The 16978-nt window shown below is 41.6% G+C and overlaps 1 protein-coding gene across 1 annotated transcript in view; it reads left to right on the plus strand.

The window, feature by feature from the left end:
- The window catches only part of LOC114669142 (probable E3 ubiquitin-protein ligase HECTD4), a 206396-nt gene that overhangs the window by 134407 nt on the left and 55011 nt on the right, over positions 1-16978 (plus strand). Inside the window, 11 exon segments of the mRNA XM_051921368.1 lie at positions 2168-2247; positions 2561-2724; positions 4663-4900; positions 6390-6526; positions 6794-6920; positions 7088-7225; positions 7319-7455; positions 7756-7916; positions 8733-8914; positions 9089-9294; positions 9440-9570. Coding sequence (XP_051777328.1) covers positions 2168-2247; positions 2561-2724; positions 4663-4900; positions 6390-6526; positions 6794-6920; positions 7088-7225; positions 7319-7455; positions 7756-7916; positions 8733-8914; positions 9089-9294; positions 9440-9570 — 1701 coding nt within the window.

Genomic DNA, 16978 nt, shown 5'->3' on the forward strand with positions numbered 1-16978 from the left:
GGTGGAACGCTTTGAGTAGTGAGAAAAGCGCCTTATAAATGTAAAGAATTATAACTCAAGTTGCGGATAACATCCTTTCAGATGGGAGCTCAGAACTGAACGGACTCAAAATAGCCGAACTTCTAGTCATATGGGATCCAGGCAGGAAGAGTTGGGTCCGTGAAGTGATGTCAGTGGGTGGAACAGCCGTCAATCTTCTGTTCTGCAGAGGTAGGAAATGAGAGAAGACATTAGAACACCGCGTCAACCCCTGGTTTGATGGGTCATTGTCATCACTAGAGCCGTCAAGAGGTCTCCCATCCTCAACGTCATCTGGCTGACACATCACGGTTATCAGATAGTTACTTTTCAATTCTGCTTACCCTGTATGACATACACTTCGATACAAGTGACTGACCAACAGAGATGTAGCAGGCCCAGCTAATCAGCAGCTCTAGTCAGGTATGCTCTGCCCAAGTAGGGAATCCTCAGCCTGACACTGAGGGGGGCATCTCTTATATAAGCCGGCGGAGCAGATCGTTCTCCAGGTGTGGTGCCCCGCAGCTAAAAGCAAAATGGTGCCAGCCTGGGAGAAGTAATGTGGCAGTGAAAATGATACAAACTGGTAATTCAGAATACAAGTAAATGTCAGAATTGGAATCTGAGCCACAAAACCAAACATAACGGGATGTCACAATTGAGAAGGGAATCGAAGATGTCAGAGTACCCATATCATGACACAAACACCATCAGTTTAGGTATATCTCTTAGGTAACAAGACCTGAACAAAGGCTTCTTTTCGTTTTAATCTTCTTCTTCTTCTTTCAGCTGCTTCCGTTAGGGGTCGCCACAGCAGATCATCTTCTTCCATATCTTTCTGTCCTCGTCATCTTGATCTGTCACTCCCATCACTTGCATGTCCTCTCTCACCACATCCATAAACCTTCTCTTAGGCCTTCCTCTTCCCTGGCAGTTCTATCCTTAGCATCCTTCTCCCAATATCCCCAGCATCTCTCCTCTGCACATGTCCAAACCAATGCAATCTCGCCTCTCTGACTTTGTCTCCCAACCGTCCCAACTTGAGCTGACCCTCTAATGTCCTCATTTCTAATCCTGTCCATCCTCATCACACCCAATGCAAATCTTAGCATCTTTAACTCTGCCACCTCCAGCTCTGTGTTCTGCTTTCTGGTCAGTGCCACCGTCTCCAACCCATATAACATAGCTGGTCTCACTACCGTCCTATAGACCTTCCCTTTCACTCTTGCTGTCACAAATCACTCCTGACACTCTTCTCCACCCACTCCACCCTGCCTGCATTCTTTTTCACTTCTCTTCCACACTCCCTGTTACTCTGTACTGTTGATCCCTAGTATTTAAACTCCTCCACCTTCGCTAACTCTACTCACCTCATCCTCACCATTCCACTGACGTCCCTCTCATTCACACACGTTTTCTGTGTTGTTCCTACTGAACTTCATTCCTCTCCTCTCATATCTCCACCTTTTCAGGGTCTCCTCAACCTGCTCCCTACTATCGCTACAGATCACAATGTCATCAGCAAACATCATAGTCCACGGGGACTCCTGTCTAATCTCGTCTGTCAACCTGTCCATCAACATTGCAAATAAGAAAGGGCTCAGAGCTGATCCCTGATGTAATCCACCCTTCGTCACTCCTACCGCAGACCTCACCACGGTCACACTTCCCTCGTACATATCCTGTACAACTCTTACATAACTCTTTTGGTTTTAATGACACTTTGAAAGCATCAGTAGCTAATTCAACTCATGCTAAAGATCTCCATATTGGAACGGTGATGCCTATTTCGCCTGATATTGTGCACATCAATATATGGCCTGTGGATCCTTCATATTGATGAGTCCCCCACTTTATTGATGCTTTGCTTTGTAAGTGTCATTAACACCCTTAAACTACTGGGGCCTAACAGTGCTACCCGCCAGTGAGGTAAGGCAGGAGTTCAATGAAAAGAAACGATTGGTCCAAAAAAGGGACTGACCCTGGATGAAGGTTTCTGAGATGAATCTGCTGTCGCTCTTACTCTCACAGACAACAGTTGTTGGGTTTTCTTTGAGGCAGCCTGAAGTGTGGGAGCCGAATCCCCCCTGGCCGCCGTGTGCTCCTTGTATTAAACTCTGCTCACATCTCCTGCTTGTGTCTTTCCCAGTAACGGGCGAGCTGTGCACTACAATGGCTCCAGTTTGCTGCAGTGGAAGAGCGTGCGCCTGGATGTGGCTCTCGTTCCAGGTACGTCTTCGTTTCGAACTTCTACATACATCTCTCTGTGTAATGACCGGAGGAGTTGTCTGTCTTTTAGGAGAACATCTTTGAACAAGCCCTGCAGACACCGCTGGTCCACCATGGGCTGAGCTCAAAGCTCACTCTTTGCAGTAAAATCAAAGAAAATGTTCAGTTTTTGAAAAATGCTTTAAACTCGTTAAATTAGATTAAATATGTGTGGTAAAAGTGAGCAGCCCCCCAAGACGGCACATGTGTGTATTTCGCTGTGTAAGGCATATCCCTGAGTCTTTGTCACCTCTTGTGACACCTTGTGCCATAGGAGACGTCGCAGGTATTGGCTGGGAGCGAGCAGAAGGGACTCCACCACCACCTGGCCAGCCCGCCAAAGGCAGAGTTTACTTCACCTACTGCGGTCAGCGGCTCACGCCTTTCCTGGAGGACGTGTCTGGGGGAATGTGGCCTTTGGTTCACATACAGAAAAAAGTGAGTACCTGATTGATGTCTGCAGCTTTTGAATGTGAGTGTGTTCTTGATATTACACCTCCAGATCCCAAATCTACCGTTATAAAGTTTGAGAAGCGCTGCAGATTGAATGTCTGTGGCACCAAATGCCACTCAGCATGTCCCAACATGGCGTGTAAAGACACTTGCATGCCAGCATGTGTTTTGTTCCTGCGATTTTTAGATGGTGTCTCATTAGGATGTGGCCATTTTGTGAGTCCTGCCATTAGAATGCGCCTCCCGGGGTGACCTTAGAGGTTGTGAGTCTTGATGATTAACTCTGCCCATTTCCTGTCTGAGCTTTTCGGATAGAAACTTGCCGTTTGTTTTGAAATTTTTCCAGGTTGCTCATCTTTTGGCTCTGAAATTTTGAGACGGGTCCAGCTGCAGACCTCCACGATTCAGTAGCTCCGCTGCACAGCCAATCTGATTGCTGGTTTTTGTCAATTGGATTACTTGACTTGAGTCAGATAACCAATAGTGTAAGCAGGCGTTGCCACCTCCTTGATAGTGTAGAGCTCTGGTGGTCTGCAGCTGGAATCGATTGGAAATTTTGACTACGATTTTCAGTTCACACCTCACCTGCGACGGTTTTCCTTCCCATTCTTGACTTTGCTTTGTATTTCGACCATATTTAATCTTCAGGCCCGATACCTTTCTAAAAGCTCTCCAACCTCTAGCTTCACAAGAACAATGACAGGAGATCACAGAGGTCTCTTACAGTCAAATCTTTTTGACATTATGAGAAAGGTGGCCCTTATTGCAACAGTTTACTGAGCGACGACCTGCCTGGTTGACTACATAATAATAATAAATTTTATTTATATAGTGCCTTTCCCAAGCTCCAGGCACCACCATGCCCCTCATGCCTGCCCCCCTCCAAAATAATGCATCCTGTCACCATAGTGTCATTGGCGTACTTGATAATGGGACAGTGGTCATCATACTGACTCTGGTCACAAGTTTTTAAGAGGGTCAACCACAGACAGCCCTTGTATTTGAAATATGTGCCATGAGAAGAACGTAAAAGAAAGTCCTGAATTCAAGGATTAACATTCTTACTGTTCATTTTTCACAATCCACATGTAAGGCAGGATGTTATTGAATTCTGAAAACAAAAATCCAGTAATGTGTGCAGCTCAGCCATGTTAAGTACGCTGCGGCGCTCACTCTTCTTCCGTACCGCTGTACGTGGCGGATGTGTTATTCAACATGTGTGCCACAGAGTGCGTCTTCATAGGACGTGTTGGCCCATGTTGTTGTCCTTGCCGGGCTTGGGCCGATGCCGCTTTCAAATGTTTGTTTTGTCCCATCACGCGTGATTCTCTTACTCTGGTTTGTTTGGCCTTGTGATTTCAAGATTCACTTCATGTTTAAAAAGTATGAAGCCTTGCCAACAGCCCTACGGCTAACGGGGAGAAGGATACGTCTTCGTTATCTGTCGTGGAGACAGCGGAGTTAGTAGAGAAGCTCGACTGTGGTACATGGGGACACAGTTGGAAATGTGTTAAGGGTAAATTTCACACAAACATTAGGAAGTTTGTCTTTACACTGAGAACATCAGACATTTGGAGTAAGCGACCAAGTAGTGTGGTGGCCAGTAGGACTTTAGGGATCTTCAGAACTCGACTTTGTGTTATTTTAAAAGGATTAAGTGGACAGGACTGATGAGCTGTGAGATGGTTTTTTTTTTTTGATCATTTTCCTCACATTGGATTTACAGTAAGTATGAATATTCCTAAGGGGGTCCACACTGATGCGGAAATCTGAAACACAAATTTTGGGTTAAGACCTTGAGATCCAGTATCATAAAGATCATGGCAAAGGCCAGTTATTTTACTTAATGTGTAAGGCTTACTTGCTTCACCTTGTGAACATCAAGTCATTCTTTGTCATTCATCCTTGATCATTTTCTTCCAGAACACCAAAGTTCGAGCCAATTTTGGATGTCGCCCTTTTGCTTACGCTGAAGGTCAGGCTCACAGAAATGCGGCCGATTTGTGCATCGACCTCTCAGAGGAGATCAGTGCTAACTTTGAGGCGCTCCCCTTCGCGATGGCTTCCGACAGCGACAATGACGCCGGAGCTAGTGTTGCCTCGGACCCCGGATCTCATGGACCTCCTTGCAGGATAGCAGCTGTTGCCACAATCCAGCAACGTAAGACCCAAATAGTTTGTTAATTTATGTAAAGCAGAATAGTAGAATTAACTACTAGGAATGTTACGTGTTTTTGACTCGTTTTCCTTTCCCGACTTTGATTCTTGGTTCCCATAAATATTTATCAACTTTCTGACCCTCTCGCTATGTCGTTTTTCACCCTGATTTCTGCTTTACGTTTTGGATCAGTTTGAAACACTTAATGGTGTTGACCTTAACTTGTTTTTATGACTTTATCTAAAACCATTTATGACTGTAATTACAACTCATGTTTGAACTGTAATAAATATGGCAGTAAAATGAGTGGCAGAGCTACTACACACAAGCTGAACGCATTTAGACCTTTGGATTGAAAGTAGACTTTCAGTGAAACCCCGGGGCAGTCAAACCACATGAGGGCTGAGGCTCCCATGAGTGAGGTGCTGTTTACATTTAGGTGAACCCAAATGCATGCTGGGATTTAACTGGGCTGAGGTTCGCATGAGTGAAGTGCTGTTTACATTTAGGTGAACCCAAATGCATGCTGGGATTTATATGGGCTTAGATTCACATGAGTGAAGTGCTGTTTACGTTTAGGTGAACCCAAATGCATTCTGGGATTTAACTGGGCTGAGGTTCATATGAGTGAAGTGCTGTTTACATTTAGGTGAACCCAAATGCATGCTGGGATTTAACTGGGCATAGGTTCACATGAGTGAAGTTCTGTTTACGTTTAGGTAAACCCAAATGCATGCTGGGATTTTACTGGGCTTAGGTTCGCATGAGTGAAGTGCTGTTTAGGTGAACCCAAATGCATGCTGGGAATTAAATGGGCTAAGGTTCATATGAGTAAAGTGCTGTTTATGTTTAGGTGAACCCAAATGCATGCTGGGATTTAACTGGGCAAAGATTCATATGAGTGAAGAGCTGTTAACGTTTAGGTGAACCCAAATGCATGCTGGGATTTAACTGGGCTGAGGTTCATATGAGTGAAGAGCTGTTTACATTTAGGTGAACCCAAATGCATGCTGGGATTTAACTGGGATTAGAGTCACATGAGTGAAGTGCTGTTTACGTTTAGGTGAACCCAAATACATGCTGGGATTTAACTGGGCTTAGGTTCGCATGAGTGAAGTGCTGTTTAGGTGAACCCAAATGTATGCTGGGATTTAACTGGGCTGAGGTTCGCATGAGTGAAGAGCTGTTTACGTTTAGGTAAACCCAAATGCATGCTGGGATTTAACTGGGCTGAGGTTCCCATGAGTGAAGTGCTGTTTATGTTTAGGTGAACCCAAATGCATGCTGGGATTTAACTGTGCACTTTAGAATATTCATTCCACTGTCATATTTTTTGAACATATGTATGTATAGAAGGTTAAAGCTTTCTGTATCCCAGAGGTTGGTTGCGTGGGTTTGTCTTGTTCAGCTGCACTTGGCCTGTCTTTGTGAGCCTTGGGGTGATGGCTGTCTAGACGTTTCTGGACCTTATCCTTGACTTTTCAAATTTCAGAGTATGACAGTGACTCCTCCTGCCACTACAAAGTTGAGCTGAGCTACGAGAACCTAATCATGTCTGGGCCAAATCTGCATCCACCTCCAATCGCAGATGATGAGAGTGATGATGACGACGATGATGATATTCCAAGGGTGGGTATGGCCGTATAAGATGAAGATTATTGACTGTTCAATAGAGCTGTGCGTGAGCTGAGTGTGGGAGCGTTTATGTTGACTGGTAGCGTGTTAATTGATTGTTGTCGTCGCGATAATCCACCGACGTGAGACAGCAACCTGTTTCATTCCCCATTACTCTTAGTGGCAAAGAGGGCTGTAAAATATGAAGGGAACACGAACACAAGAGAGTTAACGGACATGTCAAGGAGAAGCGACATATGAGTTTTGTATTTTTTTTAACAGGAGGACCACTACGCTTTGCTGGTCAAGGCATGGGAGACAAAGGTCTTTCCAACAATTCGAAGGAGATTTCGAAACGAAGCTGAAAGGAAATCAGGCCTCGATCAAATCAAGGGAGCCCTGCAACTGGGTACGGCAATAAGCGTCATTTTTTTTCAGTTCCGTGTGTTTCATTCGTGACGCTGTTTGACGCTAAATGATTGTAAATAGTTGTTACATTTATTGAAAAGTGCCCGTCAACATGCCAGTTGATCGCCAGCCTCGTTTACGACTTAACCCGTTGTCTTTGGTCATTAGGTATGGTGGATATCGCTAGGCAAACAGTTGAGTTTCTGTACGAAGAAAACGGTGGCATCCCTCGGGACCTTTACCTTCCCACCATTGAGGACATAAAAGATGAAGCAAACAAGTTCACTATTGATAAAGTTCGCAAAGGTAAAACTTAAAAAAACGATCATTCTCAGTCCTTGCGTTTTATGGCCATCAGAGGTCACCAGTGTTCATATTTTTTTTTCTTCTCACCTACAGGGTTGACGGTGGTAGTCAGATCTCCAGAAAGTAACAATACCAGCAGCAACACCGGGGGGACAGCGTTGCCAAAATTTGCTACAAGAGGAATGATGAAAACCTTCAGCCTCCATGGGATCGTTCTGGATGTTGACTCGGTGAGATGGCCTTTGCCTGAAGTCAGTCTCAAATGGTGCAAGTCGCCTTAGGTGAAGGCGTCTTGCAAACGAGTGGAAAAGTTAAGGGAGCCCCGTCGCTAACGTTTTTTACATTTTTGTCAATTGGCTCATATTTCTATTTTTTTGGTTATGTTTATAACATTTCTACGCCATTCCATGTTTTGTTCCGAGTGGCAGATGCTGCCATTTTGTGTGTGTGTTTTATTTATTTATTTTTATCCTAGTGGCCGTTGCATTTTTTTATTGAAAGCTTTCACCGGCTTATTTTTTGTCTTTCAGATGAATGAACTTGTGCAGGTGGAGACTTACCTGCGTAGCGAGGGGGTGCTTGTACGTTACTGGTATCCAATCGACATGCTGGAAAGGCCGCAAGCCGGATCCCGACGCACCGCAGCCAATGGCCTGGTGACTCTGGACAGCACCAACATCCAAATACACAGGTAAGCTGACCTGCCTTTTTGGGTTTTCCTGGCACACCTCACATGCAGGTTTCTGATTGTAGTTGCCTGCACATTGACACTAACTTTCCATGCAGATCTCACAATGACATTTTGGGGTTCTTTGTCGACTTCTTTTAGCGTCTCTGGCTGATTTTGTTCGGCGGGCCAGAAATTAGACAAATTAGCAGTCGTTTGAAATCTACGCCTCTTCTCCCTACAGTTGAATGATGGATTTCAGATCTTTTTACACCCCTTTGCCAAACTCTTGGGCATCCACATCTTTCTTTCTGAAGGCCCCTTTTCATCTTGGCTTAATGACACCACACACACGTCAATAGCAAAGAGAACACCAGACCATCGACGTCTGAGGTTCTAATCATTGGCATCACAGCTGGAACTCCTAAATCCAGCTTTATGGATTTGATAATTGGCGGACTCGCTTTTTCCACGTGATAAATCTCTCTTTTTTTTTTTAGGTTATAAGAATGAATACACCAGGTGGACTTGATGTGTCATTTGTTCAAGCATATCACCTTTATCTGTTTGCATGAATGTCTACTGTTTACCTGTTCAAATAACAGTTTCCATGGGGTGTACTTACTTTTTCACATGACTGGATTTCCTCCCACGTTACCACAGATGTGCCCATGGTGTGAGTGTGTGTGTATCGGCCCTGTGATGCCACTGGCGCTTTGTCCTGTGCCAGGTCCTTTTGCGTCTGGTGCTGATAGGGTGGGCTTCGGCTCTTCATGACCCTGGATCGATCGGAGGTTATGTTGTTTGCTTATTTGTCTCTGTTTTCCCCCCCCCCCCCAGAGAACTGCTGCGCTGTGAGGCGTCTCTCGCCAGGCTGTACTGCCGCATGGCCCTCCTCAATATTTTTGCTCCAAAATCGCCGCACACCTTCACTCGACTTTTCCATATCCCTGCCATACGGGACATCACGTTGGAGCATCTGCAGCTTCTGTCCAATCAGCTCTTGGCTCCTCCGCTAGCAGGTGAGGACTCAGAGAGGCTGAAATCTTTTTTTTTTTATTCAGTTAGTTACAAAGCACCCCCTCGGACTGAGCCGCCATCTCTGTTTGTTTTAATCCTTAAATGAGGCGTAGTTTACATTTTCATATGGGATAAACGTCCTAGCAGTACAATGTGCTTCTGCTTACTTTTTGTAGATGGTACAATAAGCTCCAGCTCCATTTTACTTGCCCAGTCCATCCAGCACTGTATTCAGGGCCAAAACTGCTCCCCTACAGATCTGTTCTACCAGGGAAATGCTCAGCCAATAAGAGAGTGGCTGACAGTCGCCATAACCCGCGCTTTGCACCAAGGAGAAGAGAGCCTGCTGGACCTGACGAAACAGATCTGCTCCTTTCTTCAGGTACTCCAAAGAAATGCATGTACTCCTTATATCAGAACCCCCAAAGGTCATATGAAAAGAACATTTCCCCTCGGGGATTAATAAAACCTATCAAGTCAAAAATACGTAACTCCCAAAGGCACCTGTGTTCTGCTTTGTGTTACAGAACGCCCCAGAACAGTTTCCTTCTGAAGAATTCCCAGTCAGCGAGTCCAAGATCAACATGGACGTCAGCTTCCCCGGGGCAGCGTTTGTGATTGTGTCGTGCAAGGAGAGTCAGTCGGGCTTCCGGAAAGAGTGAGGACTACTTTACTGCTGTTCTTCTTACAGGTTCATGGGTAGATGAAGTTTAGACAACTTTCCCTTAAAACTCCATCTGAATAAGAAGGGGTCAGTTGTGTTAAGTTTTGGCTTTGCGGTTCACACAGTAATTTCAAAAGATTAGAAGGGGAGCTCAGTCGACCCAAAGTGTGCATTTGACCCAATGGCGTAATGGGGGCTTTTATGGATGACAATTTCAATCATGAGTGGTAGATAGATAGATCGATAGTGTGAATACAGCGCTATATACCCGCCCGACTCGGCACAGATTCACCGTGAGGCACGTGTCAAACACACCAGACTTTTATTGTTCTTCCCACAGGCAATACACAGTCCAAAAAGCACTCTTCATGCACCACCACTCCTCCCAGGCAACCTCATGCTCTTTCCACCCGACTCCGGCCACTGAGTGGTGGTTGCTGTCTCCTTTTATAGTTCACCCGGAAGTGCTCCAGGTGCTTGATCACCGAGTTCCGGCTGCACTTCCGGGTGAGACGAATATGCTGCCCATACGGGCTCAGGAGTCCCAAACACAGCACCCCCTGTTGGTGCCTGCGGAACCCAACAGGGCTGCACCCAACTCTAATTCCCAGGGAGCCCTGTGCGAACCTGAGGTACTGCTCCAGCCCAGGGGGGTGGCCATCTAGCGTCCAAGGGGAGGTATTGCACTGTTCAGGGCTGCTCCCCCTGGATATAGTGTGCAGGGGTGTCCCGGCTGGGCAAGGACGCCGGCCGCCTGCCACAATAGATAGATACTTTATTAATCCCCAAGGGGAAATTCTCATACTCCAGCAGTAGCATACAGATACAAAAAACAATATTAAAGAGTAATAAAAATGCAGGTATGACAGACAATAACTTTGTATAATGTTAACGTTTACCCCCCCGGGTGGAACTGAAGAGTCGCATAGTGTGGCAGAGGAACGATCTCCTCAGTCTGTCAGTGGAGCAGGACGGTGACAGCAGTCTGTCGCTGAAGCTGCTCCTCTGTCTGGAGATGATCCTGTTCAGTGGAGGCAGTGGATTCTCCATGATTGACAGGAGTCTGCTCAGCGCTCGTCGCTCCGCCACGGATGTCAAACTGTCCAGCTCCGTGCCTACAATAGAGCCTGCTTTCCTCACCAGTTTGTCCAGGTGTGAGGTGTCCCTCTTCTTTATGCTGCCTCCCCAGCACACCACCGCCTAGAAGAGGGCGCTCGCCACAACCATCTGATAGAACATCTGCAGCATCTTATTACTACTTTTTCTAAGCTTAACCGGAGATAATTATGTACCCACTGGTTACTTTATCTGAGCTTAACCGGAGATAATTATGTACCCACTGGTTAGTTTATCTGAGCTTAACCGGAGATAATTATGTACTCACTGGTTAGTTTATCTGAGTTTAACCGGAGATAATTATGTACCCACTGCTTAGTTTATCTGAGCTTAACTGGAGATAATTATGTACCCACTGGTTAGTTTATCTGAGTTTAACTGGAGATAATTATGTACACACTGGTTAGTATATCTGAGCTTAAACAGAGATAATTATGTCTGATACACTCTGGTCAGTTTATCTCAGCGTAAACAAAGATAGTTATGTCTGATACACACTGGTTAGTTTATTTGGGCTTAAACAGATAATTATGTTTGATACACTCTGGTTAATTAATCTGATTTTAAACAGAGAATTATATACACACTAGTTAGTTAATCTGAGTTTAATTGGAGATAATTATGTACACACTGGTTAGTTTATCTGAATTTAAACAGAAATAATTATGTCTGACACACTGCTTGGTTTATTTGAGCTTTAACAGAGATAATTATGTCTGATACACACTGGTTAGTTTATCTGATCTTAAACAGAGACAGTTATGTACACTCTGGTTAGTTTATATGAACTTAAACAGAGATAATTATGTCTGATACACACTGATTGGTTTATCTGAGCTTAACTGGAGATAATTATGTACCCACTAGTTAGTTTATCTGAGCTTAACCAGAGATAATTATGTACCCACTGGTTAGTTTATCTGAGCTTAACCAGAGATAATTATGTACCCACTGGTTAGTTTATCTGAGCTTAACCAGAGATAATTATGTACCCACTAGTTAGTTTATCTGAGCTTAAACAGAGATAATTCTGTCTGATACACTCTGGTCTGTTAATCTCAGCGTAAACAAAGATAGTTATGTCTGATACACACTGGTTAGTTTATCTGAGCTTAACCGGAGATAATTATGTACCCACTGGTTAGTTTATCTGAGCTTAACCAGAGATAATTATGTACTCAATGGTTAGTTTATCTGATCTTAACCGGAGATAATTATGTACACACTGCTTAGTTTATCTGAGCTTAACTGGAGATAATTATGTACCCACTAGTTAGTTTATCTGAGCTTAAACAGAGATAATTCTGTCTGATACACTCTGGTCTGTTAATCTCAGCGTAAACAAAGATAGTTATGTCTGATACACACTGGTTAGTTTATCTGAGCTTAACCGGAGATAATTATGTACCCACTGGTTAGTTTATCTGAGCTTAACCAGAGATAATTATGTACTCAATGGTTAGTTTATCTGAGCTTAAACAGAGATAATTATGTACCCACTGGTTAGTTTATCTGATCTTAACCGGAGATAATTATGTACACACTGCTTAGTTTATCTGAGCTTAACTGGAGATAATTATGTACCCACTAGTTAGTTTATCTGATCTTAACTGGAGATAATTATGTACACACTGGTTAGTTTATCTGAGCTTAACCGGAGATAATTATGTTCCCACTGGTTAGTTTATCTGAGCTTAAACAGAGATAATTATGTCTGATACACTCTGGTCTGTTTATCTCAGCATAAACAAAGATAGTTCTGTCTGATACACACTGGTTAGTTTATCTGAGCTTAACTGGAGATAATTATGTACCCACTGCTTAGTTTATCTGATCTTAACTGGAGATAATTATATACCCACTGGATAGTTTATCTGAGCTTAACCGGAGATAATTATGTACCCACTGCTTAGTTTATCTGAGCTTAACCGGAGATAATTATGTTCCCACTGGTTAGTTTATCTGACCTTAAACAGAGATAATTATGTCTGATACACTCTGGTCTGTTTATCTCAGCATAAACAAAGATAGTTATGTCTGATACACACTGGTTAGTTTATCTGAGTTTACACAGAGATAATTATGTTTGATACACTCTGGTTAGTTAATCTGATTTTAAACAGACAATTATATACACACTGGTTACTTTATCTGATCTTAACCAGAGATAACTATGTACACACTGGTTAGTTTATCTGAGCTTAACTGGAGATAATTATGTACCCACTGCTTAGTTTATCTGAGCTTAACTGGAGATAATTATGTACCCACTGGTTAGTTTATCTGAGCTTAACCGGAGATAATTATGTAGCCACTGGTTAGTTTATCTGAGCTTAAACAGAGATAATTATGTTTGATACACTCTGGTTAGTTAATCTGATTTTAAACAGACAATTATATACACACTGGTTACTTTATCTGATCTTAACCAGAGATAACTATGTACACACTGGTTAGTTTATCTGAGCTTAACTGGAGATAATTATGTACCCACTGGTTAGTTTATCTGAGCTTAACTGGAGATAATTATGTACCCACTGGTTAGTTTATCTGATCTTAACCGGGGATAATTATGTACACACTGGTTAGTTTATCTGAGCTTAAACAGAGATAATTATGTCTTATACGCTCTGACCTGTTTATCTCAGCGTAAACAAAGATAGTTATGTCTGATACACACTGGTTAGTTTATCTGAGCTTAACTGGAGATAATTATGTACCCACTGCTTAGTTTATCTGATCTTAACTGTATATAATTATGTACCCACTGGTTAGTTTATCTGAGCTTAACTGGAGATAATTATGTACCCACTGGTTAGTTTATCTGATCTTAACCGGGGATAATTATGTACACACTGGTTAGTTTATCTGAGCTTAAACAGAGATAATTATGTCTGATACGCTCTGGTCTGTTTATCTCAGCATTAACAAGGATAGTTATGTCTGATACACACTGGTTAGTTTATCTGAGCTTAACCGGAGATAATTATGTAGCCTCTGGTTAGTTTATCTGAGCTTAAACAGAGATAATTATGTTTGATACACTCTGGTTAGTTAATCTGATTTTAAACAGACAATTATATACACACTGGTTACTTTATCTGATCTTAACCAGAGATAACTATGTACACACTGGTTAGTTTATCTGAGCTGAACTGGAGATAATTATGTACCCACTGGTTAGTTTATCTGAGCTTAACTGGAGATAATTATGTACCCACTGCTTAGTTTATCTGAGCTTAACTGGAGATAATTATGTACCCACTAGTTAGTTTATCTGAGCTTAACCAGAGATAATTATGTCTGATACACTCTGACCTGTTTATCTCAGCATAAACAAAGATAGTTATGTCTGATACGCACTGGTTAGTTTATCTGAGCTTAAACAGAGATAATTATGTTTGATACACTCTGGTTAGTTAATCTGATTTTAAACAGACAATTATATACACACTGGTTACTTTATCTGATCTTAACCAGAGATAACTATGTACACACTGGTTAGTTTATCTGAGCTTAACCGGAGATAATTATGTTCCCACTGGTTAGTTTATCTGAGCTTAAACAGAGATAATTATGTCTGATACACTCTGGTCTGTTTATCTCAGCATAAACAAAGATAGTTATGTCTGATACACACTGGTTAGTTTATCTGAGTTTACACAGAGATAATTATGTTTGATACACTCTGGTTAGTTAATCTGATTTTAAACAGACAATTATATACACACTGGTTACTTTATCTGATCTTAACCAGAGATAACTATGTACACACTGGTTAGTTTATAGTTAATCTGATTTTAAACAGACAATTATATACACACTGGTTACTTTATCTGATCTTAACCAGAGATAACTATGTACACACTGGTTAGTTTATCTGAGCTTAACTGGAGATAATTATGTACCCACTGCTTAGTTTATCTGAGCTTAACTGGAGATAATTATGTACCCACTGGTTAGTTTATCTGAGCTTAACCGGAGATAATTATGTAGCCACTGGTTAGTTTATCTGAGCTTAAACAGAGATAATTATGTTTGATACACTCTGGTTAGTTAATCTGATTTTAAACAGACAATTATATACACACTGGTTACTTTATCTGATCTTAACCAGAGATAACTATGTACACACTGGTTAGTTTATCTGAGCTTAACTGGAGATAATTATGTACCCACTGGTTAGTTTATCTGATCTTAACTGGAGATAATTATGTACCCACTGGTTAGTTTATCTGAGCTTAACTGGAGATAATTATGTACCCACTGGTTAGTTTATCTGATCTTAACCGGGGATAATTATGTACACACTGGTTAGTTTATCTGAGCTTAAACAGAGATAATTATGTCTTATACGCTCTGACCTGTTTATCTCAGCGTAAACAAAGATAGTTATGTCTGATACACACTGGTTAGTTTATCTGAGCTTAACTGGAGATAATTATGTACCCACTGCTTAGTTTATCTGACCTTAACTGTATATAATTATGTACCCACTGGTTAGTTTATCTGAGCTTAACTGGAGATAATTATGTACCCACTGGTTAGTTTATCTGATCTTAACCGGGGATAATTATGTACACACTGGTTAGTTTATCTGAGCTTAAACAGAGATAATTATGTCTGATACGCTCTGGTCTGTTTATCTCAGCATTAACAAAGATAGTTATGTCTGATACACACTGGTTAGTTTATCTGAGCTTAACCGGAGATAATTATGTTCCCACTGGTTAGTTTATCTGAGCTTAACTGGAGATAATTATGTACCCACTGGTTAGTTTATCTGAGCTTAACTGGAGATTATTATGTACCCACTAGTTAGTTTATTTGATCTTAACTGGAGATAATTATGTACACACTGGTTAGTTTATCTGAACTTAACCGGAGATAATTATGTTCCCACTGGTTAGTTTATCTGAGCTTAAACAGAGATAATTATGTCTGATACACTCTGGTCTGTTTATCTCAGCATAAACAAAGATAGTTATGTCTGATACACACTGGTTAGTTTATCTGAGTTTACACAGAGATAATTATGTTTGATACACTCTGGTTAGTTAATCTGATTTTAAACAGACAATTATATACACACTGGTTACTTTATCTGATCTTAACCAGAGATAACTATGTACACACTGGTTAGTTTATCTGAGCTTAACTGGAGATAATTATGTACCCACTGCTTAGTTTATCTGAGCTTAACTGGAGATAATTATGTACCCACTGGTTAGTTTATCTGAGCTTAACCGGAGATAATTATGTAGCCACTGGTTAGTTTATCTGAGCTTAAACAGAGATAATTATGTTTGATACACTCTGGTTAGTTAATCTGATTTTAAACAGACAATTATATACACACTGGTTACTTTATCTGATCTTAACCAGAGATAACTATGTACACACTGGTTAGTTTATCTGAGCTGAACTGGAGATAATTATGTACCCACTGGTTAGTTTATCTGAGCTTAACTGGAGATAATTATGTACCCACTGGTTAGTTTATCTGAGCTTAACTGGAGATAATTATGTACCCACTGGTTAGTTTATCTGATCTTAACCGGGGATAATTATGTACACACTGGTTAGTTTATCTGAGCTTAAACAGAGATAATTATGTCTTATACGCTCTGACCTGTTTATCTCAGCGTAAACAAAGATAGTTATGTCTGATACACACTGGTTAGTTTATCTGAGCTTAACTGGAGATAATTATGTACCCACTGCTTAGTTTATCTGATCTTAACTGTATATAATTATGTACCCACTGGTTAGTTTATCTGAGCTTAACTGGAGATAATTATGTACCCACTGGTTAGTTTATCTGATCTTAACCGGGGATAATTATGTACACACTGGTTAGTTTATCTGAGCTTAAACAGAGATAATTATGTCTGATACGCTCTGGTCTGTTTATCTCAGCATTAACAAGGATAGTTATGTCTGATACACACTGGTTAGTTTATCTGAGCTTAACCGGAGATAATTATGTAGCCTCTGGTTAGTTTATCTGAGCTTAAACAGAGATAATTATGTTTGATACACTCTGGTTAGTTAATCTGATTTTAAACAGACAATTATATACACACTGGTTACTTTATCTGATCTTAACCAGAGATAACTATGTACACACTGGTTAGTTTATCTGAGCTTAACTGGAGATAATTATGTACCCACTGGTTAGTTTATCTGAGCTTAACTGGAGATAATTATGTACCCACTGCTTAGTTTATCTGAGCTTAACTGGAGATAATTATGTACCCACTAGTTAGTTTATCTGAGCTTAACA

The sequence above is a fragment of the Erpetoichthys calabaricus genome, chromosome 18 (genome assembly GCF_900747795.2).
Source record: "Erpetoichthys calabaricus chromosome 18, fErpCal1.3, whole genome shotgun sequence".
NCBI classification, from domain to species: domain Eukaryota; kingdom Metazoa; phylum Chordata; class Cladistia; order Polypteriformes; family Polypteridae; genus Erpetoichthys; species Erpetoichthys calabaricus.